Raw genomic sequence first — 25,035 nt, forward strand, 5'->3', positions numbered from 1 at the left:
TCTCATGTTGAGATCTTAACATTAGAGAACTTGAGAGGCCTATAGGGCTCATCACAAGTCCCGTTTCGACAATTTGAACCGTTCATTTTGTAGAGCTCTCAATGTATAATATTTATGAAAAAATTTAGGCTGATCAGGTAATTGTAACATTTTCATTTTATAGTATTTTTTTCTAAAAAAATGAATGGTCTATTTCAAGAATATATCTGTCGTCTATTTTTCAGTGACAAATACAATACAATGAAAAAGTTATGAATATTGGATCGAACTAATTTTTTTTCATGAATATTAAACATTGAGAGTTTTACAAAATTAACGGTTCAAATCATCGAAACGTTACTCGTGGTGGGCTGTATAGGCCCCTCAAGTTTAACCCAAAAATTAATATTGTGTTTGGATCTTGAATTTGAAAGGAAAAGTGAATCCAAAAATCTGTGTACAAATTCTAGATTCAAGTGCAACTAATGTTGATATGGATTATATCCATTTTACTGTCTTAGTTGTCAGCTGCTCTCCTTCCACTATTAATTTCTTCACCAACTTTACAGGGGTTGTTGATTGATGATGTAGGAGATGATGGGTGATTCCTATTTAAGGACTTCACTGATGATGATGGATCAGTGTTGTGGTTCAATTGATTAGTCAAGACAATCTCCAATGGAGAAGTTGAAATTGTTTGTACAGCGTGTTACATGACAAAAGTCGTAAAATTGAAATTTATTTGTGTTGAGCGTTTGTTAATTTAGTGATTGTACTAGTGCTTTGATAGAGATGTTTAGTGTTAAATATAGAATAAAATGTGAAAAAATATGGGGTCTTCTGTTGCTCTTTGTTCATTGTCCTTTTTCTTCTCTTGTTTAGTGCACAGTTTAGCACTCGTGTTGTTGCTTGACACAAGGAGCTTCAATTAACCCGATCCATGAGCCTGATCCTTCCACACCCGAGCAAACCAAGTCACGTTGCAGGTCATGTTCTCGTATTTCTTTCATTGGAAAACTCCAGCTCGTGATCCATGGAAGGCTTTGATCTTGGTGACCGGCAGACTGGAGCGGTGGGTCTACAAAGGTGAAGAGAATTCCTAAAATTCGAGGAGGATTTTTTTTGTGATTTTAGAATTGGGACAGTTGGACACTAGAAATCATACATGGATCCTACACTGACTTACAACTAACATTAGGAGAGAGTTAGCATCTCCATTGTCAAACTGATCAGTGCATTGTAGAATTATATATTGTCACGTATGGCAAAAAGTTTTCCTTCGAATTAGAGGTTTTGATAACTTAATTTTAACACTTAAAATTAAATTTATTTGTTATAATAAGTAATCATTTATTTTCTTAAAATATATTAAAATGTTATGTAATTATTTTTTTACATTTAAATCAAATGGATTTGAATAATGCTATATGCACCAATTAGTGTACTAATTAGTGTACCAATGATAATGTGACATAATTTAAGAAATTTTTGGTATTTGTAATTTGTATAATGAGTGATATTAAATTCAATGTATAAAGAGAGAAATACAGATAATAATGTATCTATTGATGTATTATTGATTGATTTGAATATGTTTACAATGATTCCTATATATAGAAGAGTAGAGTAGGTAGGTGTGTAGTAGGTGGAGTAGGTGGTAGTAGGTGGTAGTGGTAGGTGGAGTAAGATGTAGTTTTTTTTTACATTCAACAGCCCCCATCAAACTCAAGAGGGATAGGAACTAACCAACTTGAGTTTAGAGAGAGTAACAAAACAAGAAAATAGACTAATACATAAAATAAAAGAGGATAGGAGACACTGTATGGTCGTGTCAGACTGTTGGTGAAGACACTGTATGGTTGTGTCAGACCGTTGTAGGAGCTAACCGGAATCAATGTCGGGACAGTTTATGGGGTCATGCCGGACCGTTGTAGAAGCTAACCGGAATCAAAGTCGGGACAGTTTATGGGGTCATGCCGGACCGTTGGAGAAGCTAACCGGAATCAATGTCGGTATAGTTTATGGGGTCATGTCGGACCGATGTAGAATACACTGTATGATTGTGTATATAGGCTGCCCAAATATATAGACATGGATATATATATCGAGCCCCTCAAAAGTCGCGCCCTCAAAAGGCGCGCCCACTGCATCAAAAGTCGTGTCCGACAGAAATCGTCGAGCCATCAAAAGGGGCGCCGGACACGTGACGATGCACGTGACCGACAGAGTGTCGTGTCATCCTCTTCGGCATTGGCGATATAAACCAAAGCGAAGCCTGAGGCTTGAAAGCAGAACAAACCAGTTGAAACCTCTTCGTTCTCTGAGAGCTGTTCTCTAAGAGCTGCAAACCCTGAAACACTCTGTAACATCTGAAACACTCAGCAATCCAAAACATGGCCTCGTCTTCCCGTCCAGCTACCCAGAACATGGCCTCTTCTTCTCGTGATCTGCTCACTCTCTTTCCCGACCTCAACGAGGCCACAAGAGAGATAACCGGTGCGGTGGCCCTTGAACCTCAACCAAGCACCCCTGGTTTTGCTCCGTTGAACTTTCCTATGCGGTCTGTGGAGCAAAGAATGGCAGTGCAATCGGATATTGAGGCCAATCAGTATACATTGAAGTCATGCGTGGAGACCATGACTGCGGTCACAAACTTGTCGCACCGGCTTCAGAGTAGGACAAATGAGGTGCAACAGTTAAATGCCCAACTGGCTCTGCTCCAGCGCATGTATAAGGATGCGCGAGCAGAGATAAGTGTGCTAAAGGCGGAAAATAAGGAGCTGAAGCGGAAGGCCACCGTTATGTTCCGATTTGGAGGTCCACCATATGCTGCGGTGGAGGAGCAAGGGGGAGTGAACGGGCTCGGCGGCGTGGGAAACACGGAGGCAACACCGTCAAGGGCCGCTCAGGACGGAGGCAAGAAGAAGAGACCGGCGGCAGATTAGAGAAGAAAAATCCCGCCTGTGGATGTGGTTGTTTGGGTTTTGTTTGTTTGTTTGTTTGTTTTTTTTTTTTTTTTTTTTTGGTGTAAAATTGTGATCGGGGTTGATCCCCGACATGAAGAAATGATAAGTTTGTAAAATGTTTTTTTTTTTTTTTTTTTTTTTTGTGTGTGTGTGTGTGTGTTTTGGTAGTGTTTTGTTTAAGAATAAAAATAAAATGAAAGAAAACAAGGGATAAAGAAAATAGATAAAAAATATTTGTAGATGGATTTTATGAAAAACATTAGTGTGATTGTTTCAAAATAAAGTTGGGGTTAGTGCCCCTGCAAAAGATATATTATTGGAGAGTGGGTATTTAAAAAAGATTAAAAGTGATTTGGAAAAAATAAATAAAAATAATTGATTTTAAAATCAAACGGAGGAGAGAGAGAGAGACAAACCCATGTGATAAAGTGGAGAGAGAGAGAAGGTGAGAGTAGAGAGCATAATAATGAGTCTGGGGTCTGTCGGGTCCATGAGAGGTGGAGTATTATTTTTTGAGAGAGTGAGAGGAAGTGATAATAAAAACAATGTGTTTATCTGTGTATGATAGGAGAGAGAGAGAGAGAGAGAGAGAGAGAGATTCCAAGACCAAGGGGGCTATTATGGATACAATAGGAGGTAACCCTTTTCAGCTATGGAGAAAGTAATGGCTAGCCGGTATTCAATTCTGTGTATAAAGAGAGAAATACAGAGAATAATGTATCTATTGATGTATTATTGATTGATTTGAATATGTTTACAATGATTACAATGATTCCTATATATAGAAGAGTAGAGTAGGTAGGTGTGTAGTAGGTGGTAGTGGTAGGTGGAGTAAGATGTAGCTTTTTTTACATTCAACAAGTGAGGTCAATAATAATGTCATAACTAGTGTTGGTACACTACTTAGTACTAAGTGGTACATATAGCAACACCGAATGAATTTTCCCATCCTCTATGCACAGTTACACCGTTTTTTTTTTTGGTGAGAAAACAGTTACACCATTGTTGAGATGCAACACCATTACTCCACTAAAAAAGTAAATAAATAACATTGTGCAAAGTATACATATTTTCGTTATTTTTCTGGGAGATAAAATTTGCCTTTAGCATTTATACTTTATTTTATGTGTTGACATTTGGAAATTACATGAGTTATGTATTTATTTCACAAATTATCAGAGTTATATATTTATTTTCAAATGATAAGTGCATAAATACCACATCGTTTAGATGTCAAAGATGTTAAAGGAACTAATCTACTCTAGTTTACCTCGTGTTCAACGTGTTACTGAAAATCAGCTCGATATGTAAACAAGTTAAAGTTAAACACAATCTTAAACTTATTAAGTTTTTAAACTAAATTTGAACGACTCACTACCCGACTCGATTAGTTTATATGCATTATAACAACTTTTACTCGTGTTCAGCTTATTAAATACTCGTTTAAGATTGACTCGTTAATTAAATAAGTCAAATTTAAGCATATTTTGAGAACTTAAAAGATCTAATTATTTAACTCAATTGGTCTCAACTTTTTATTTTATTTTATTTTATTTATTTTGTGTGTGTAGGATATCTTAGGTCAGTTTGTACTTTTTTTTGGATATATAAGGTATTTGCGCACACTAAACTAAGTTTGGTCTTCCCATATTTATTCCTTACAGCTTGTGGTACCAAGAGTTTTGTTAGAAAGGGGAGTTGAACCTAAGATCTTCGGGGAGCAAACTTCCAAATACCAAGCCTCATTTACTATGCCAAACCCTTGGGGTTATCTCATTTTGATCCTTAACATAGACTAATGTTATGTTTAGTTCATGAATTTTGGTAGGAATTTAGACAGAGAAAGGGAAAGGAAAAAAGTATATGAAAAGTGTGTGAAATATAACTGTATTTCGTTCACATTTCGGGAGTGTTTGGGAAGTTGGGTTGGAGACTGAAATAGTCAATAAAGACAAAATATGTTAAAATAACTAATGAGACAAAAAGTTATAATCAAACCGTAATTATTTCATTTTTTTTTTCTCATAATCATCAAATTAACTAAAAAAAAGCCAACTATAATCCTAAGTACAATTTTTTTAACCAAATTACAATAGTTAAAAAAATCAAACTAAAATAACTTATTCCCTAATAAACTCTCCTTTTTTCCTTTTGTATTTCCAAATCTCTCACCAAATTTATGAACCAACCCCACCTCTAGTGAATTTCTTTTCCTCATTGTTTTTGTATAAAGATAATGACGTCTAAAAATCAACTCCAAAAAGCATGGCAAATGATATGCCAACATTTGTTTTAGACAGAATATCCTACAAAGTATCCGGAATCAGTTGAGAAGTCAACATGCTCTTTTAAAAAAATTGAAATTTTAAAAGCTACCCACTCAAAGTTCACTACATGTTTAACACCTTCTCTTGATGATTCTCCAAAACCCATTTCAATCACTCTTCTTTATCTCAAATGCATTCAACTCTTCATCAAGGTAATATGCCCACTTCAATAATGCCATCTTTCTTGTGCAAATTTGCTTGTTCTAGTTTTAGCTGTCATGAATTTCATATTTATTGAAAAAAGAAAAATACAACCCATTACTGCACCAAATCATATTCATATGCCTTTTTCCAGTTGAATGCCCACAAGTGAGAAAGTCGGGTATTTGTGGTTGGAATTTGTTTGACCAATCAAATTGATGTGCTGAATCTAACTATTTAGTATCCCAAAAATTGATTTCTCTTCAATATTTAGGAGCATAACTTTGAAATCTTTCTGTGTTGTTTATCTTCACAGTATGGAATCTGTGCTGCTGACAAGTCATGGAAGCATGAAAAGAAGAAACCTTTTTATTTATTTTTTTACTTTTATTGAACTTATTCATTAATTTTGACTATCATCTCATATTTTATCATATTAAATTCTACTCTACCTTCCTGGAGTTCATTCTCCGAGGAACTCCGTTTAAATTATTCCGCCGAAATTTATTAAGACAATTCTTATTTAATATAGCTATTTACGCAAGTATTTTATGATTAAGAAGCATCTTGTCGATGTAGGCGCATTGATTGGTGTTAGGTCTAAATGGGTTTTCTATTGGTTCAAATTCACATTTAGGGGCATCATTTTTTATGTTGAATTAGGTGCATCCTGCTATGTTAATTAGAATGTTGGTATGATACTTTGATGAAGCTACCCTTGTCATAGAAAAATTTATCTCTTCAACATACTAAGAAATGGGAGTGGAAACCATTTATTTTACTTTATGTTGACAGAATGAAGAATATGACATTAGCAAAGAATCAATCGGTCACATGCCATGAAGAGAAATGGTGGTTTAAGTTTCATTAGCCAGTTATCGAACTTATTTCTTTTAGCACTAAGTTGGATAAAATTTTACCCAATTGTTTGATCCTCTGATAATGCAATGCATGATTTACCTTGCTCATCAAGTCTGTCTTCTTTGAATCAGTACTTTAGCTCAGAGTCTCAATGTTGAATCTTCAACTAGGGAATTTTCTCATGAACTCAATTAAGCTAAAAGAATATGAAGTACAGACTCAATGAAATGAAATTGCCACAAAAATGACCAAAGGGGGTAATACTCATACTCATTTTCCTAACAATGTTGTCATTGGAAATTCCTATTTGCTATGCAAACTAGATCATGAATAACAAGAAATATTCTCTTGTTCAAAGCAGGCTTTGAATTGTTTGGGCTGATGTATTTAATCGAACTTGTTGGGAAACTGACTAAGGAAAAAGTTTCTGATGCCCATTATCTCTACTTGCAGGAGTTAGCGCATTTGCTAATAATGGTTATTAATTATTCCATATTAGCAGTTGATGTGCGAGTCAATGATTCCTACAAACCTTTTGAAAGAGGAATTTACTACTCATCAATTGACCCAAAGTGTAGTCTTTCTAAACAATTATTCTAGGGAAGTGTTGGATATGCTAGGCAAAGAGTATTAAGGTATTATTACCGGATGAAGTGACAAATGTACTATGGGAATTAGCGTACAAATGAGGGTAGTCTGTGAAGTGATAAGTATACTATGGGAATTATCGTAGAAATGAGGGTCGTATAGTCTCTGAAATTATTTAAGTCTTTCCTCCAGCTGACTTAGCTTGAGTTGTACTGTCAGATATTCAATTATTTATAAATATTGAAGTCATTTGACATTTTTTCTAATTATTCACGAGACTACTGCTTTAGATTCATTTGCTTCAAATGTATAACATGCATTTTTGTACTCATATTCACTCTTTTAACCTTCTTTATATTTTCCCTGAAGTTTTTGCGGAAATCCCTACCTTTTACTAGCATTTCAGCAATTCCATTGGCTATCAGTTCCATATAAAGTGTTAAAATCGTATATTTTATGCTTCAACTGAAGGATTTTCCTGCATGCTTTTATTCTTATCCTGGAAGATGTAACACAGCAAAGTTACCCATATGTAGACATAAAATTTTGGTGTCATAACATTTCAACATGATGATGGGAGGATGTAATCACTGTAGATACCAATTAATTGTTATCAGAACAGAAGTGCATGCTAGAACATTCTTTGCTTTTGCATGGAGTAGGTATTTCTTTAGATCCTGAAAACAAGTGTTGCTGTTCTCTTAATGGTTCTTTGACTGTTACAAAAATAAAAGTAACCATATGATAAGAATATTAATCTAGTGCAAGGTAAAGAGTATGTGAAAAGAATTCACAATATGACTCCTTAGATTTTATGCATGTTACTTGAAGTTTAGTGTGGTCACAACCATTTTCCTCATTTGTTTAAGTTTATTGTAGTTGTAAAACTATTTAGTGTTGGAAAATGAAAGCCCATGTGTAGGATCTAAAAGTTTTATATAAGCATACTGAGGTGTCAGTTTACCCCCAAAACTGAAATAATAACATTGAATGGATTATATTTCAATGAACATATTCTGTTATCAACAAAAAGAATTGATTATCCTAGTAGTTAGTAAAAAAAAATGTTGCTTTGAGATGGATGAGAAACACTTTTCAAGGTCGCTAATCTTTACAAAATATCATATTCTCTTAGGTTTTTTAGAAAGGTCTCTCCAATGACTGAGTCAGCCTTGACAAAAATGGCAGGATAGCCAATTGGAGCTTCTACCCAAGCTTCAGAACCTTGTTTCGTGTATAGATTTCCGGTCCAAATATGTTTCCAAGAACAACTTTCTCCTACAGGAAAATACACCTTCACATTCTTTTTTCCTTTGTCAAGAACAGGCACAACTAATATCTCGTCACCAACCAAAAATTGCTCATAACTCAAGCTATGCACATGTTCATCATCTGGGTAATGAAGGAATAGGTGGCGACAAACAGGCAAGCCTTTCTGAGAAGCTTCCTGTTTTAAGAAACAAACACATGGTCTTAGATACATCAGTGCAACCGCAACGTTATTCAATAATTTATGCAAAGACTGTCTACGAAATTCTGTCTCACCTTAACAAGTTGGATCCTGTAAAACTTCCAAGCTTTATACACTTTTGCAAGCCGTGCAAAATGTGATAAAGTCTTGTGGTTTGAGTAAAACTGGCTGTTGCTGGCTGGTTTATTTCCCTGATAGGAAAATGTTATTAAACATCAGAAACTTGTAGAATCAAACAGGATGGTCTCTTCAAGGATGGCATTTCAAATTGAAATCATGGGTTAATATATTTATTTTATTTTCTAGGTTAAAATGGTGTTCACAAGGTGTTAGAGAATTTCATGCATAATATGGGAGGTTAATGCATGGTTTTATGGAAAATTCGAATTACTAAAAATGCTTGTTGGCTTATTGTCCGACTACACACGTCAAACACATTATTTCATATCCTCACCCTAATGTTAAGTGTCTAACACTAGTAGTTCATACATTTAGAAGAGTCCATGTAACATCAATATCTATTTATGAATTTTAAGGCTAGCTTCAAAATGCAACTCGTGACATGCATCAGGGAAAGTGCAATAATGCAAGTCATGGTTTTTTCTTAAAGAATTTCGTGTAAGAATAAGTTTCCATGATGAAGCCTTTATATCAGGCTTCACAGAAAGGGAAAAAAAAAAAAAAAAACCTTTTGCAGATAATCACAACTAATTCTAGAAGAAATTCAGAGTGTTTTGGTGTTTGAGATAGCGTAAGAAGTGATAGTTGTGGAGATTCAAAATTCTATCTGTAAAGGTGCATTTTATGTTTCTTTTTGTCCCCAATATGACATATAAAGTATGTTACATGGACTCTTCTAGCTGTGAGAAGTTCTATTGTTAGATAAATAGCATGCGAATGGGTATAGGATATATTTCTAACCTTTCTGGTAAGGTGTAACTAGCAAGCATTTCTGGTAGTTGAAATTACTACATAATTGTACGTCAAACTCTCTCACTATGTTCCTTCCTTACATAGTTGCTTCAAAATGAGTGAAATGCTTATTTTGAACACTATGTTTTATAAAACACCTTTTTACCCTAGGAATATAGATTTAGATATTCAGACCCATCCTGGTGTTGTTGGGATAGGGTATTAAAAAACTCATAATCTTAGACACATACTTACATGCTAGACATGTCCATGTAATATAAAATAAAAGATAGACCATTAAAAATTATGGTTGTATATTAGAAGACATTCTAGAGGTTGTGACCTGGAGCAATAGCAAGTGCTATCTGCCTCCAACACCATGGTGCAGACTTGAGTCACTAGAATCAACCTATCTACCTACTCTCTTTCCCATACCCTACTATAAGCAGGAGTTTTGTGCACTAGGCATGATCTTTTTATGTTAAGGCATTTCTCTGCCCGTTGTTTCCAATGTCAAAGCAGCTAAAATTGTTAATTGCTAGGGGTGATAATGATGATGACTTATGGATTTTACATGCTTTTTTAACCCATGTGGAAGCTTTTTGACATACCTCATGGGTGCGGAAGACAGTTGTAAATGCATTAAGTTCCATCCATCGCAGAAGCAATTCCTCACTTCTTTGATACTTGAAAAAAGGTAAGTTTACAGCACAGTAGCCTCCGATATCGCTGTGATTGAAAGCATACCCTGAAATACCGCTGCTCAACAAGCCAACAACAGAACTCTTTATCCCATCATTAGCCTGCCAACTCACCATTTGGTCGCCTTCCCAGAATAGCATTCCCCATTTGGGGCTATCCCTGAAACCAGCCCTCATGAAGAAAACCAAGGCCTCTTCTGGGTCTTCCCTCTCTTCACCCGAACGGTTACTTTTCCATTCTTCCACAAATTCCCGGTTTATTTTGGCCCATAATTCTGGGTATCTGTTATGGGCTGAGATGGGATCTTCACCTAAAGGGGGAGTGAATCATCCTGATTAGTTTTGTTACATGTACAATTGTTTAGAGAAATAGTAAAAGAACTCTGCATCTGTGTGTGTGCATGCGCATGCATGTTTATTGTCCTTCTTGTTTGCTTGGGGTAGTGAATAATGAAAGATAAGTTAAAGAGAATTTTATTTCTTTAAGATCTGAAATAACTCTTTTCTTTATGCTGCTGTACTCTTTCTCATTATAGCTTCGTTCAAGTTTGAAGAATGAGTTTGATAACTTTGACATCCATGTGAAGTTCAAAGTTACATAAAACCAAGCACTATAACTGCGTAACTAGTTTGATAGATGTTGATGTTTGAGTCTTGGAAACATTACAAAATAAAGTCATGATGCCTCAAGCTATGAGCAGCTCGTAGCGGAATGACAATATTTTGCTTTTCAGTAATTAGAAGCCTCGCACATTAAGACTTCTTGGATGATTTCATTCTTCTATACAAATTTCCTTTATAGAGAAAGTAGGAAATGGGTACAATTCAAGCAGGTTGTATTGTTCTACTACATGCATCATGCAAGTCTGGATGTGATCTTACATGCTATATTTGTTTGCGGGATTGGATTAAAGGGAATTAGTAATCCCTTGGGATAATTGACTGGATTATACATACTATCAGACTCAATTTTTTTGATAGGATTTCTTTTACTATGTTTGATTAGGGTTGGATAAAGTGGGACCAATTATTTCTGACCATTGGATGGTATGCTAGAGATAATCTAATGCCAGGCCTTATTGCAGCGTGACTAATACCACTGGATTGGTATTAGTTCCCACACAAAGTGCAGGATCACTAGTTTGGACCCTTTTTTCTCAACCAGCATGGGATTATGCAAGCCCTATTGGGCCATTAATCCTGTATTTTTATCTTGCAAGCAAACATAGATATGGCATATGTTGGTAGAATTCTTGCTAGTTCAAAAAAGAAGTCTGAATGTCAAACCTGAATAAAGGGTGGCATCCACAGGAAGGCCTTCACCAAAATCAGCCATCCATCCTCTGACACCATCATCCACCATTTCCTGTAAAATTTGCTTGAACCAACCTGCTGTGTGTGGGTGTGTCAAATCCAACATTCCCACATCAAAAGCTGTATTGGGAACCATGTATGGTTCACCGTTCTTGTCTTTGACTAAGATATCCAACTCCTTTGCCTCCTCATAGAGGTTTCTCCTTCTGTTTGGCTTCTCATCCATCTAACATAGCAAATGTACATGTCAGAAATTAACAATCAACGTGTTTATCATATGCCGACCAGTATGTTCTCAAATAAAACAATTTCGAGAAAAAAAAATTAGAAGAGCATTAGTAGGGTTGAAGGTAAGCACCAGAGCTAGGCAAGGGTTGCAGTATGTCATCACTTTAATATGCTGAGCACTAAGATGTCTAATTAGTTGCTGCCACCCAAAATACCTCGTTGTATCTACTTCCCAATTCCACCAAAGCTGTGATCCAATTACTGTGTTCCTCTGACCCACCCAGTCCTGCATATAACAATTACAATAGAGTGAGGCATTATGCTTATTGCTTTAATTTTAATGTTTTGTCCTTTATGTATATATGGTTAATGGTTATTTTCATAGGCAGATTTTTTCTTTTAATAGAAATTTCGACATTAGTTTTGATATGGAAACAAATCAGGTTCCTGAATTTATTTTACATTTTTTTTCCCCCTAGGAGGAAGTTGAGACTTATATGGCTTAAAATAGGCAGTATAAAGGTTTTCTAAACTTTTTTCTGAATCAGTACATAAAATAGAGAAAAAGAATTTGCATGTCATTGATAGTGTTATTTCATATATTTTCACGTAGGTACATGCATTACCTGTAACCAGAATGCTGAAATGGGGACATCGTAGGTCTGTAGTTTGTCCCAAACATCTCGTACAAGATCTGTGCCGCCCTGCATTCCAACCACGGCACCAGATATAATCCACTCAGGAAGCTCTGGTGGTCTTCCGATGACTTCGGTGAATTGTTCAATAAACTCCAAAGGTGAATTCCCATGCAATATCCTACCTTGAATAGAATCTCCATGCATCTGCAAACATACCCAAACCAATGAAAATGAGAAACTGCTACTATGCAATTTAAATGGGAAAATATTACAGACATTAACCTTTTTCACTGCCTCTCACAATAGAGTGGGGCCATACCGTGTGCTGTGTGGGCTCGCCTCCATTGTTAAGGGCGGTCAAAAAGTTAGATTTCACCTACCCATTTTTCCTTTTCGTAAAATGTCCTCTTTTTTAAATGAGTCTAATTTTTTAATCATGTATTGGTTTGCTTTTCGTTATAATCATTTGAAAATTCGGTGCTGAATTTTCATCAGCTGATTTAACTCCAAAGTGGTAGAAAAACAAAGTATAAACATCCAAGTGTTACCTGTATCTGAACTCTGTCATGTTTTGTTAGATCGAAAACTGAATACTTGTATCCTTCAAGGTACAGAGATTTCATTTTCGATGTTATATAGAAAGGTGAAGGAGCGTAGGTTGTACTCCAATCTCCGCCAGCCCTGCATTAGATAACTTTTTCTAAGTACAACAATCCTAGTTGAAAGATAAATTGATAGAGAGAGATGATTGATATGTATATATTGATTGATATTGTTACAAGATTGTTGTATGTATTGATTTGTATGTTACAAGCTATTATATAGGAGAGGTGTGAGGTAAGTGAGTGGTGGTAGTGGATGGTAGTGGAGGTGGTGGGTGGTAGTGGAGATGGTAAGTGTGTTAGGTTTAGTGGGGTGGATGTAGTGGGTTAGGTTAGTGGGTTAGGTTTAGTGTACATTAACAGCCCCCCTCAAACTCAAGGAGGATAGGAACTAACCAACTTGAGTTTGAAGAGAGTAACAAAACAGAAAAGTAAACTGATAAATAAAAAACAAAACAGGATAGGAGACACGGTATGGTCGTGTCGGACCGTTGTAGCAGACAGTTTACGGGGTCATGTCGGACCGTTGTAGCAGACAGTTTACGGGGTCATGTCGGACCGTTGTAGCAGACAGTTTACGGGGTCATGTCGGACCGTTGTAGCAGACACTGTGTGGTCGTGTCAGACCGATGTAGAAGACAGTTTACGGGGTCATGTCGGACCGTTGTAGCAGGACAGTTTACGGGGTCATGTTGGACCGTTGTAGAAGACAGTTTACGGGGTCATGTCGGACCGATGTAGCAGACACTGTGTGGTCGTGTCAGACCGATGTAGAAGACAGTTTACGGGGTCATGTCGGACCGTTGTAGCAGGACAGTTTACGGGGTCATGTCGGACCGTTGTAGAAGACAGTTTACGAGGTCATGTCGGACCGATGTAGAAGACAGTTTACGGGGTCATGTCGGACCAGTGTAGCAGAGGTTGTGGTGGTGCACAGTGCGCCATGAGCGACTTATACATGATACTGTGTATAACCCCCCCTCAAACTCAAATAGGTGTGAAGATAGAAACCTATTTGAGGTTGAAACAAAGGGATTGATAAAGCTGACCGGTGTAGAAGACACTGTATGAGTGTGTATATAGGCTGCCCAAAAAATATACATGGATGTAGATATCGAGCCCTCAAAAGTCGTGCCCTCAAAAGGTGTGCCCGCACCCTCAAAAGGCGTGCCATCAAAAGGCGTGCCCGAATGCATCAAAAGGCGTGCCATGAAAAGGCGTGCCAGTTTGTCGGCGAGAAGAGGCGCGCGATGCGCGTGGCTGCCTCGGCTATTTAACCAAGACAGAGCTGAGGCAGAGGCGAAGACAAGCAATTGGCGAAAATTCTCTGAAAAACTCTTCGTTTTGCTGAGAAGGTTTTGCTGAGAAGATACTCTGGAACACTCTCTATAACACTCTGTTGCCCAGAAAAAATGGCTTCGTCTTCCCGCGGGCTGCTTACCCTCTTTCCCGACCTCAACGAGTCCACAGGAGAGAGAACTGGTGCGGTGGCCAGTGAATCGCAACCAAACACCTCTGTGTTTGCTCCGTTGAACTTTCCGATGCGGTCGGTGGAGCAAAGAATGGCAGTGCAGTCGGATGTGGAGGCGAATCAGTATACTTTGAGGGCATGTGTGGAGTCCATGACGGCGGTCACAAACTTGTCGCACCGGCTGCAGAGTAGGACAAATGAGGTGCAGCAATTAAACTCCCAGCTGGCTCTGCTCCAACGCATGTATAAGGATGCGCGAGCAGAGATAAGCGTGCTAAGGGCAGAAAACAAGGAGCTGAAGCGGAAGGCCACCGTGATGTTCCGATTTGGAGGGCCACCAGATGCTGCAGTGGAGTATGGGGGAGTGAACGTGCTCGGTGGACGAGGAAGCACTGAGGCAACACCGTCAAGGGCCGCCCAGGACGGAGGCAAGAAGAAGAGACCGGCGGCAGAGTAGAGAAGAAAAATCCCGCCTGTGGATGTGGTGGTTTGTTGTTTTGTTTTGTGGTTTTTTTTTTTTTTTTTTTTTTTTTGTTGTGTAAAATTGTGAACGGGGTTGATCCTGGAGATGAATAAAATATGGGTGTTGTGCAAATTTGTAAATTGTTTTTTTTTTTTTTTTTTTTTTTTTTTTTTTTTTTTAAGATATATATATTCTATATATTCCTAGTGGGATGAATAGTGGGTTCTGGCGACAGCATATTGTGGGGGTGTGGAGTCTGACAAAAGAAAGAGTGGGATGCAGAAGGGAAGATAGGTTTTAAAAATAAAAAGAGGACATGGTGGGATGTGAAAGATGTTAATATAAAGGGGACACTGTCATGGTGTTGGCTTCAGAAGAAAAAGAAAAAGAGATATAAGTTTATGTAAAAGTGGACATAGTGGAAGAAAATATAATAAACATATACATAGATATATATTAAAATAAAATTATGTTGAGTGAAGCATCAGTGCCGATTATGATAATGGGGCCATGGAGAGAGAAAGATTTTGGTCTCGGCTAAAGAGAGAGAGAGTGCCGTGTGAGGGTGTGTGTTGTCTCCCCCTCTAACCCGTGTGTCTATGTGTGTTTGTGCTGGGTGTGTTGTGTGCATGGGTCTAGAGAGAGAGAGAGAGAGATGGCCATGATTGGCCAGGTTGCCGGAGGAGGACGTACTGAACGGGGTTGATGATGCTGGGTGTCTCCTCTTTTCTGTCCCGTGTGTATGTATCGCAAGCTTTTTTTTTTTTTTTTTTTTTTTTGTTTTGTTTTGTTTACACTGGAGAGATCCGTGGAAGAGTGTGCATGGGTGTGTGTTGGATCGGTCGACGAGTCACGAGTCGTCGCTGAGTCACCTGTCTCAAGCAGCCGCGGCGGCGGCGGCGAATGTGGACGGTGAGAGCCGGGAGGTAGAGGAGAGCTTGGATACTGCGGAGCCGGATGAGGCGATACTGAAGACGAATGAGTCGTCTGGTGACGGCAAGATTGAGCTGGAGCTGACGCTGGGGTTCGAGCCGTGTCGAGATATCACAGCGTGAGTCAGGAGAGGAATGAAGAGAGTCGTCGGCGTGAGTCGTCCGATGATAGGATGGAGCAAGTTGGCGGGCAAGGGGGAGGGTCCAACCAAGGAAGAAAGTAGAGAGGATAGCCACAGGGGGTGATGGGTGGGAGTTGAACCAGTGGATTATTGGATCGTGAAGCTGGCCGAGGGCGTTGATCATGGGTAAGTTGCCTGCGTTGCCGATGTCCGTGATGTTCTCGACGCCAGAGGGGAGAGACGGGTGCGATGGGAAGGGAAGGACCAGGGTCTGGATTGAAGATGGGTGGTGGGTTGAGAGGAGAGGGTGCAGGATTGGGAGGTTCTTTGGTGTCACCAGAATGGTGATGGTGATGCCACGGAGAGCTAGTTGGTGGGTTAGGTCCAGCATGGGTAACATGTGGCTGTAACTGAGGATGGGGACGCGCAGTTATCACTGTAAAGTAGAGAGAGAAAGTGTGAGAGAGGTCTTGCGAGTTGACGGAGGTCTCAAATTGGTTGAGGTCCGGCGGGCGGTCAAGGCAAAGTTGCCGCCCGCCGGAAGGCGAAAAACACCAAGATCTTTAACCTATAGCTCTGATACCATGAAAGATAAATTGATAGAGAGAGATGATTGACATGTATATATTGATTGATATTGTTACAAGATTGTTGTATGTATTGATTTGTATGTTACAAGCTATTATATAGGAGAGGTGTGAGGTAAGTGAGTGGTGGTAGTGGATGGTAGTGGAGGTGGTGGGTGGTAGTGGAGATGGTAAGTGTGTTAGGTTTAGTGGGGTGGATGTAGTGGGTTAGGTTAGTGGGTTAGGTTTAGTGTACATTAACACTAGTGATTAATAATTAAATGCTAGTGATTCAAAGACTAGAATTTAGTCTTACCTGTAGCTAACCAAGTTAGCAGCAAAGGTTATTGGTTGATCTCCTCTTCCAATCCCCTGCTCTTGAACAAAAATAGGTACCCTTTTTCCTTTGAAATCCATGTGAGAAAACTGCTCTCCAAAACCATAAAATCTCTCATTTTTTTCGCTTGAATACGTAAGACAGACCCTGTTGAATTCCATGCATTCAACACCATTCATCATCACATTTTCTTGATTTGTTGATGCAGCTGCTACAACAGCTGTTCGCTTTAAAAGATGCCCAGACCAACCAAGTCGACTCCTAAACCGGCTCAGCCTCCGCGAAAAGCCCTGTTGAGTTCCATAAGTTCTTTGTGAAATACTTTGTTGTGATTCAAAATTGGGTTTTCCAAGCTTCACTTCAAACCCAATTTGATTACTGGTATTTTGATCAAAGAAAACCCAATACCTTGCAGAAACAAAAGGTTCATTTTCCAAAACCTCTGATTCCTCATAGATTCCAGAATTTCGAATTTTCTTTTTCACTCTGTTAACACTGAAAATCCTACCTGTAATTAACAATACAGGGAATTGGGTATCATTTGGATTTTTTTTTTTGTCATACCCAGATGACAAATCATTGTCTTCTCCCTCTAGGCTATGATCAGATTGATTAATCACCTTTATATCTTCAATAGTTTGATGATTACATACCAAATGAACATCTTTGTCTGTTATGACAAATGATCCCCTGCTTTCTTCAACCTCTGTTTCAGCCAATGCTGCAGAGACAAAGGCTTGTCCAGGGATGGTAGACCATATGGGTCTGTTGGGCTGAGATTGATGAGAAATTGAGAGAGACCCACCATTCTTGGATTGCCAAGTCAACTGAAAATTCTTCCCAATGCAAAAGATTTGATGTGAAGGGAGTGTTTGGGGATTGAAAGATAGAGTTCCTTGAATACAAGGGAGAGATTTTGGATTTGAAGGGAAGGGGTTGTTGAGATGTTTGTGGTGCTTTTTTGTGATTTTGAGAGTTTCCATTTTGGATACAAGAGAGAGCTCATGGAGTCATGGGTATATATATATAGGTTCATATATCAATAATTTTTCATTGAAAAAGTGTATATATATATTGAAGGTGGAATGTGGGGAAAAGAAAAGATAAGAAACTTCTTGCATGAAAATGCGTGTTGTTATCTACACTGGTGATAGAGATGGTTTTGAAAGATTGATTTGAAACTTGGAACAATGAATTTGTTTAAGCAGCTGTACTAAATTGACCTAGTTGCCCTCATTAATTAACATTTATGAAATGGAGTGTACTTTATGAATAATACTAGACGTACTAATCAATATATTAAGTAGTATATTAATAAATGACGTGACTTACTTTTAGATATTTTGAGTATTTATAATTTGTATAATAAGTGAGGTCAATAATAATGACATAGTATTAATTGGTATATTAATTGATACATATCGCACCATCGGTATGTGCTCCCACCGTTTTTGTCATTTGTTTATTACTTCTTTGTTTGCCATATTTTAAGTTTTTATACTATTGCCCTGGACTTTGGATTATTTTCAATGTTACCCCTTATTGTTGGAAAAGACACAACAGTGTTGAACAAATTATACCTACATCCCCTGTAGTCTGTCTTTTTTTGTCGATTTGGTGCTTGAAGTTTACATTGTGTCAATTTCTCTCTTTAGTTTTTCAAATTACTTCAATTTAATCTAATTGATAACATTCATGAAGAAAGCGAACAAAAATCAAGGGCAAAATATTTCATTTGATTTCAGTTATTATAAGGATTAAATTGATATAAGAGATAAATTATAAGCACTACGAGTGCAATTTGCCCTCTAGTTTTTTGTTAAACTTTTGACAAGAAAAAAAAGCAAGGAAAAAGGAATTTTAGTTGCTTCGATATCTAAATACTTTTTTTTTTCTTTCCTATTTTAATTTATCAACAATTCAGAAAACTAGTTTGGTGAACTATTTTCAAAACTTATTTTTTAGAATAACTCACTTTTTTACATCAAAAATTTGTTTTGCAAAATTTAGAAGTTGTTTTTGCAAAAGATGGGTGTTTTTGAAATTTTAATTATTTGTTTTTGAAAACACAAGACAAAAATTAAAAACAAAAATGAAAACACAAGACAAAAATTAAAAAAAAAATGAAGAAAATGAAAACACAATAAAACATTTACTAGTAATCATAAGCTCTATCCAACCCCACCCTACATTAGTTACAAATAGTTCAAGACTTACTTCTAACCTAATAAATGGAGAGTTGTATAGCGTTTAGCACAATGCATTGAACAGTGTTTGGCAAAGTCCATGACTTACTTCCATTTCCCTATTCCCGTGGCTGAGAAGAAGTTTCACTTTTTTTACTCACCTTTTAAATTATAAAAAATAAACCCTTCGATTTTCTCTAATAATAAGGAAAGATTTAGAATTGACAGAATTTTCCAATCCTGCCTTTCATTGAAGTAAATTTGGAGTGGAAGCAATTTCTACAAGAAATTCAAAATAAACTCGATCAAGAATCTAGTGATCTCAGGGGGTCAATTGAAAAAAAAAAAATAAATTTGGGTAACAAATTACATCTACCCAAGTATAAGGGGTTCTATTGTAAAATGAAACATTTAAATCCAAATGGAGGGTCTTGTAGGTATTCCACCAATACAATTGACTTTGAATCTTTCAAATTTTAAAATGTTCCGTAAGAGAGAGAGAGAGAGAGTAATGAAATGCCACATACCACAATCTCATTTTTTTGTTTTTTTAAAAGTCATAAATGGTGGTGAGGGTGGCTCAGTGAGAATCCAATCTAAAAGCTTCGCCGTCCAGACAAATGTTTTGACTTTTTTTTCGTTTCTTTTTATTTATTTTTTATTTTTTTAATCCTTTTATTTATTTATTTCATACTCGGCAGGTGTATCCAAATATAGTTGACGTCTGTAACCCTATTAAAAAAAAACTTTATTAGGAGATAAAAAGTAATATTTGATCATTTTATTTTACTTATGTGCCTATATGCAGGATAGCACCCCTACGTGGGGTTATTACATCCCCAATGAAAAAAATATAAATTCATGAAAAAATTTATAAATTTAATTATTAATATTTATAATTTTTTTTATTAATTTTTAATTATTTTTTCTACACCCTACTAATGTGAAATTTCCCTTTTCTTTAAAGGACTCTTTGGTCATTTTTGTGACTAATTTGTGTATCAAAAAATTTATAAAATTTCAAAAAAATTACGGAGATATTCATTTTTTATGTTATTTATTTATTTATTTATTTATTTATAAGCATTATAATTCCAATAACATCGACAAAAAACAAAACTCTAAAACTATTTTTGAATTTTTATTTTTTCATATATATATTTTTTTATCTTTGGTAATTTTTTTAATATTTTAATCATATTTTTTACATTTTTTTTTCAGATTTTTTTTTGTCTTTTTTTAATTTTTTCTTTCATATTTAGTGAATTTGTTATATATTTCCTTAAAAATAATTTTTTTTTAACTGCATATTGATTAAGTGCATTCAAAAAATAATTAAAATAAGAATTTTTTTTAATTTCTTTTTAAAGGTAACAAAATATGTAAAACAAAAAAAAATCCAAGTTAGTTTTAAAAGACTAAACTAGACAGATGTTATTCCCAAATTATTTCACAAATATATTATATAAATTAATAATGTTACGGTGACTAAATTTTAGAAATCATTCAATGAGTTACTAGAGTCGTTAGATTAATGGGTTGGCTTTTTATGTTTTATACCAATATATAGTGATATATCAGATGATATTTAGAATTTAGTATTCAAATTTGGTCAACATAGCGTTATAATAATATTTAAATATATTTGTTTTGACAATTTACTAGAAAATCTTAGGCAATATTAAAAGTAGTTCTCAAAATAACAATTTTTATTTTTATTTTTGTATAAACAAAATAAGAATGAATATAATTCTAATTTTCCTGACAAATTATATTTAGCTTTATATTATATTTGTTATTTATGAAACCATGTCACAGTTTTACTAATTTAAGTTATTATGTGAATCCGAGAATTTGATGGAGTTGTTTTCCTATGTGGTCAATACGTACTTTGAAATATTCATGTTTGGCCACCTTTCTTTTAGTCTTTTAGAAAGGTGTATAATAATGTATTCTAAAAGTTTGAAATATCAATTTTATTAATGCTCCCCCATTGACTTTTATTTACTTCCACTTGAATCATTCTTGATGCACTAGGGGGCCTGTTTGGTGGACATGACAGGACTCATGCGATTTGTTCCCAACTTATTTTGACAATTTAAATTGTTTAATTATAGAGTTGGTCAAATATATTATTTATAAAAAATAAGATTAATTATGTATATGTAATCCCATAATTAACTCTTAATTGTTTTCTAAAAAACTGTCAAAATCATGTTGATAGTTTATTATTATTATTTTTTTAAAAGATAAATGTGATCTTATTATAGGGTTATAAATGTTGAATAAATTTGATTTTTTTAGTGAATAATCTACTCGATGAATCTCATAATATAAATTATTTTGATCATCGAAATGGGTTTGGGACATGCCCCAATGGGCTTTACAACACAATGTTCTTAGGCACAACACCAACACGACTTCGCTATTTAGTGCAGATGTATGAACTGCTTAATTTTTGTCCTTTGATTTTTTTAAAATTTGTATTAAATTGTTTGGTGTAATTTTTGCTTAAGTTTATTAGGCAGAAATAATTTAAAGATATTGAAAAAAATTGATTATTTAAAAGTTAAAAAAATAATATATTTGACTTGTACTTTCTATTAATCAGCTTTCAAACAAGTCCACTGGGATTGTTTGGTGCAGCTAATATGAGTTATATAATTTTATTTATTTAATTTGAGAATCTATACTACATTATTTAGCGTGATTTCTGCATAAACTTATTAGATAAAAAAAAATTAAATATATAAAAGAAAAAAAAAACTAATTATTTTTAAATTTTTAATTTTTAATTATCAATTTTCAATTTATACGAAAGAACACCGAATAAAACCACTATTCTTTCAGTGGCATTGTGAATCACAAATGTTACTGATGGAGTTAGGTTGAGGCTCACGCGTGATAGAAAAAGTTGTGAATACAATCAATTAAGGTGTGAATTTAATAAAAATTTTAATTTATTATTATTATTATTATTATTTCTTTGAAATTATTGCCATGGCTGATTAATGTACACACCTCTAAACAAGGCTCAATTTGAAATACCGCATAAACTCTTTATTTATTATTATTATTATTATTATTTTGGTTTTTTCAATAGTAAATTAGATTTCTTAAAAGGATTTTACTAACGTGTACCTTAGGGCACATGCTTTGTTTGTTTGTATGTTATGCATGAAAGTGAGTGTAATAGAAAATATATAATATTTTTAATTTTTTTTATCATGTGTCATAGGGGTACATGTTAATAAGACCCATCTTCAAATATATTTGTCTATATAATGTGTATAATCAAAATATATAAAACAATTATATATAATCGGATGGCATTGAACCTAATGAAAATTGGTGATGTATGAGCCCAACTCAAACCAACGAGATGAATTTGTTGATAAAAAAATTCTTACATCTCATTTCTCACTAAAAGCTTTAGCTTGTTGACTGCTTAAGACTACAAATGAGTTGAGTTGAACTTTGAGATTTTCAACCTTGGCGCTAATTGAAATTTTTGTATTTTTTTCCTGTATAATTAATGGCATTTAAGCTCCATTACAAGTTGGTTGGACCCATAAATTCTGAACTTGAATTAATATATGAGATATGGTTTTGGTGATGCATAGATGACACTAGACGTGAATGTGGCAATGTTCATCGAAACAAATTGCAAAATGATTTCTCTGTATGACAGTGTACAAAATCTTCTTTCTTTTTGTTTTATTTGTTTAAGTGCAATGGATGCTTAGAAGTTAGACCAACCCGTCATAAATTTCTATCTCTTCCCATAAATATGAGTTTCTTTTGAATTGCTTTTGAATCTTCCCATACTTTGAGTTCTTATTCTGAATTGTTGCACTCTCATTATGCATGTGACCACATTTCTGGCTAGATTCAAATTACCAAAATGCCAAAAACAATCATTAGTGATGTTGTTAGTGTTGCAAAAATTGTATAAAGTATAAAAAATATATTAAATTATGTGAAAGTGTTTTAAAATATATGAAGAGTATATTGAGATCGTAAATATTTGATATTTAGTAATTTTTATCGACATTTCTTAGGACAGTCATTAGTAAAACCCTACAGATTATAGTGTTATTTGGTACAACTTAATTTTTTTTATTCATATGGTCTTTTCCAATCTATTTGTTACTACAAATTAGAGGGAAAAAAAATTGATCATTTAAAAATTAAAAAATAAGTATTTTTAGCTTTTACTTCTAATTGTCAACTTTTAACTTGTGAAAAGGTGCACCAAATAAATCGGCTCTACGTGTCAAATATGGCAATTGATGTCTTGTTAGAACATGTATATGACTTCTAGTTGATTAGACATATTATAGCATATAAATAGAATAATTAATTCATGTGACTCTAATATTTGAAATTTTTGTTATTCAGATTAGATTTTGATATACATTCCACCTAACAAAATTGATAATTTTTTTAATCTACAACTAATAATGCAAAGCAAATATATAATTGAGATTTTATATTTACATAATCATTACAAAACAATTATGAACAAGTGGGGATTATGTTTCGCATTAATTTAATTAAATAACTAATCTTACAGTAATTTTATAAATTATTAATTCTCTAACTAGTAATTTTACTAATTAATCAAACAGATCTCTACAAGTCTTACAATGCATATTGTGAGCGTAATGAGAAATTTAAGAGGCGGCGTATGAATTTGTTTATGCGGCTATACCAAATTGACTTATGTTGCTCTCATTAATTAACAATTTAGAAAAAGAATGTATTTTCTCAACTATGCCCCAACTGTTGTTGTCATTTGCTTTTTCACTTCCCTGTTGCCACATTTCATCTTTTTACACCATGGCCCTGAACTTTGGATTATTTTCAATGCTAACTCCTTATTGTTAGAAGGGTCATATAATTTGTGAGAAACTTCTAAAATGAAAAAGAGCAACGAAAAAGGAATTCTAGTTGCTTCGATGGCTAAATAAATTACTAAGGGCCTGCTCGATTGTGTTTTTTCTTTTTTCTTTTTTCTCTCTATTTTATTTTATTTTTTTGCTGAATTATTTTAGAAACCCATTAATTTTTTTATAATAAATATAACTCACTTTTTAGAAAATTCCAATTTTTTTTCATTACTTAAGCCCTTAACACAAGTTGGGATGAACTCCCAATGTTTTAAAAATCAGGCCGGTGAACGAATCAAAAAAGAAATTGGGTGGATGTATCACCGGTTCAACTGTCAGTTCAAAACAGAATCGAATTGTGATGTCATAATTATTTTATAAATATATTAAAATTAGTTAATAATAATATAAAAATTAAGATACATTTATTTAAATTATTTGTTTTATATTTTAAGATACATATAATTACATAAATATATTTATTATTATTTTTTTTGTAAAATATATTAATTATAAATAGTATTCGAAAGAAAATGTTATAATAATATATATTTAGCAAACATAAACTAAAGTTAAAGGTGACATAGTGGTTATTATTTCATTTTTTTTATTGAGGTATTTTTATGTGAAATTAGTTTTGTAAAATTATTAAATATATGTTTGTTTGGAATAAAATATAATAAATATCTTAATTAATATTTTTTTACATTATATAAGCAAGCAGGTTTGGTGACTGAATAGAAATAAGCTGCTCTTTCAACCAGAGGTGTTACAAACATCTTTTTGAAATTTAGACAGTTTAGAGGGTATATTCAGACGGTTTAATTGGTTGTACCAGCTAGTTCAATTTGATTTCAAAATATTTTTCATATCTTTATCTCTTCATATCGGTCGATATTTCTTATTGTGAGTTCCAACTAGGGCATAAGAGAAGTTAAACCCTTTCAATCTATATTATATCACTACAAGAATTAACACTTTTGGCAACAAAAAAATTGGTCGCTAAAAGTCTATTTTTGGTCGGCAAAAGTTATCCGCGACCAATTTTTTTGATCGCTACTTTGGTCACCAATTGAGGGTCGGCAAAAGTAATTCGCGACCAAAATTTTGGTTGGTCGGCAAAAGTTGGATTTGCCGACTAAATTTTTGGTCGCTAAATATTTAATTACTGCAACTAATTCATTTTGTCGCTAAAACACTTTGGTCGTGAAAAGTGATATTTTCCCGACCAAATATCTTAGTCGCCAATTGACACATTTCACGACCAAAAAGTTTGGTCGCCAATTATCACATTCAACAACCAAAATGTTTGATCGCCAATTGTGACATTCCACGACC

General features: G+C 34.8%; 2 protein-coding genes and 1 long non-coding RNA gene across 9 annotated transcripts in view; 2 read left to right on the plus strand and 1 right to left on the minus strand.

The window, feature by feature from the left end:
* Positions 1-836, plus strand: part of LOC114273973 (DNA gyrase subunit B, chloroplastic/mitochondrial) — a 52,101-nt gene extending 51,265 nt beyond the window's left edge. For 2 of the 3 annotated variants that reach the window (XM_082898602.1, XM_082898600.1), the window contains exon 22: positions 571-836. The gene's annotated coding sequence lies outside the window, so the exon portion shown is untranslated. Of the gene's footprint in view, positions 1-548 lie in introns of all 3 variants that reach the window. The other variant, XM_082898599.1, reaches the window with a different exon arrangement.
* A 4,290-nt stretch (positions 837-5,126) lies between these two features.
* On the plus strand, positions 5,127-17,895 carry LOC114274367 (uncharacterized). 5 transcript variants are annotated; one of them, XR_014346363.1, is made up of 5 exons: positions 5,261-5,424; positions 5,730-6,531; positions 6,728-6,909; positions 12,102-12,284; positions 16,828-17,253. It is a non-coding gene; the product is annotated as an uncharacterized LOC114274367 (long non-coding RNA). The 5 variants fall into 5 exon arrangements; XR_014346362.1 differs by lacking the exon at positions 6,728-6,909 and adding an exon at positions 11,968-12,010; XR_014346361.1 differs by lacking the exons at positions 5,730-6,531; positions 6,728-6,909 and adding an exon at positions 17,335-17,895 and having other exon boundaries at positions 5,127-5,424; positions 16,828-17,043.
* On the minus strand, positions 7,836-17,663 carry LOC114317061 (uncharacterized). The gene is made up of 8 exons (XM_028263756.2): positions 16,599-17,663; positions 12,675-12,807; positions 12,115-12,330; positions 11,619-11,774; positions 11,234-11,486; positions 9,857-10,257; positions 8,408-8,524; positions 7,836-8,309 (listed from the first exon to the last, which is right to left on the minus strand). Exons 1-8 carry the CDS (start codon positions 17,600-17,602, stop codon positions 7,974-7,976), a joined length of 2,616 nt encoding a protein of 871 aa, XP_028119557.2. The 5' UTR covers positions 17,603-17,663; the 3' UTR covers positions 7,836-7,973.
* Positions 17,896-25,035: the final 7,140 nt, after the last annotated feature.

Source organism: Camellia sinensis, chromosome 12 (genome assembly GCF_055761805.1).
Source record: "Camellia sinensis isolate YWXY chromosome 12, ASM5576180v1, whole genome shotgun sequence".
Taxonomy (NCBI): Eukaryota; Viridiplantae; Streptophyta; class Magnoliopsida; order Ericales; family Theaceae; genus Camellia; species Camellia sinensis.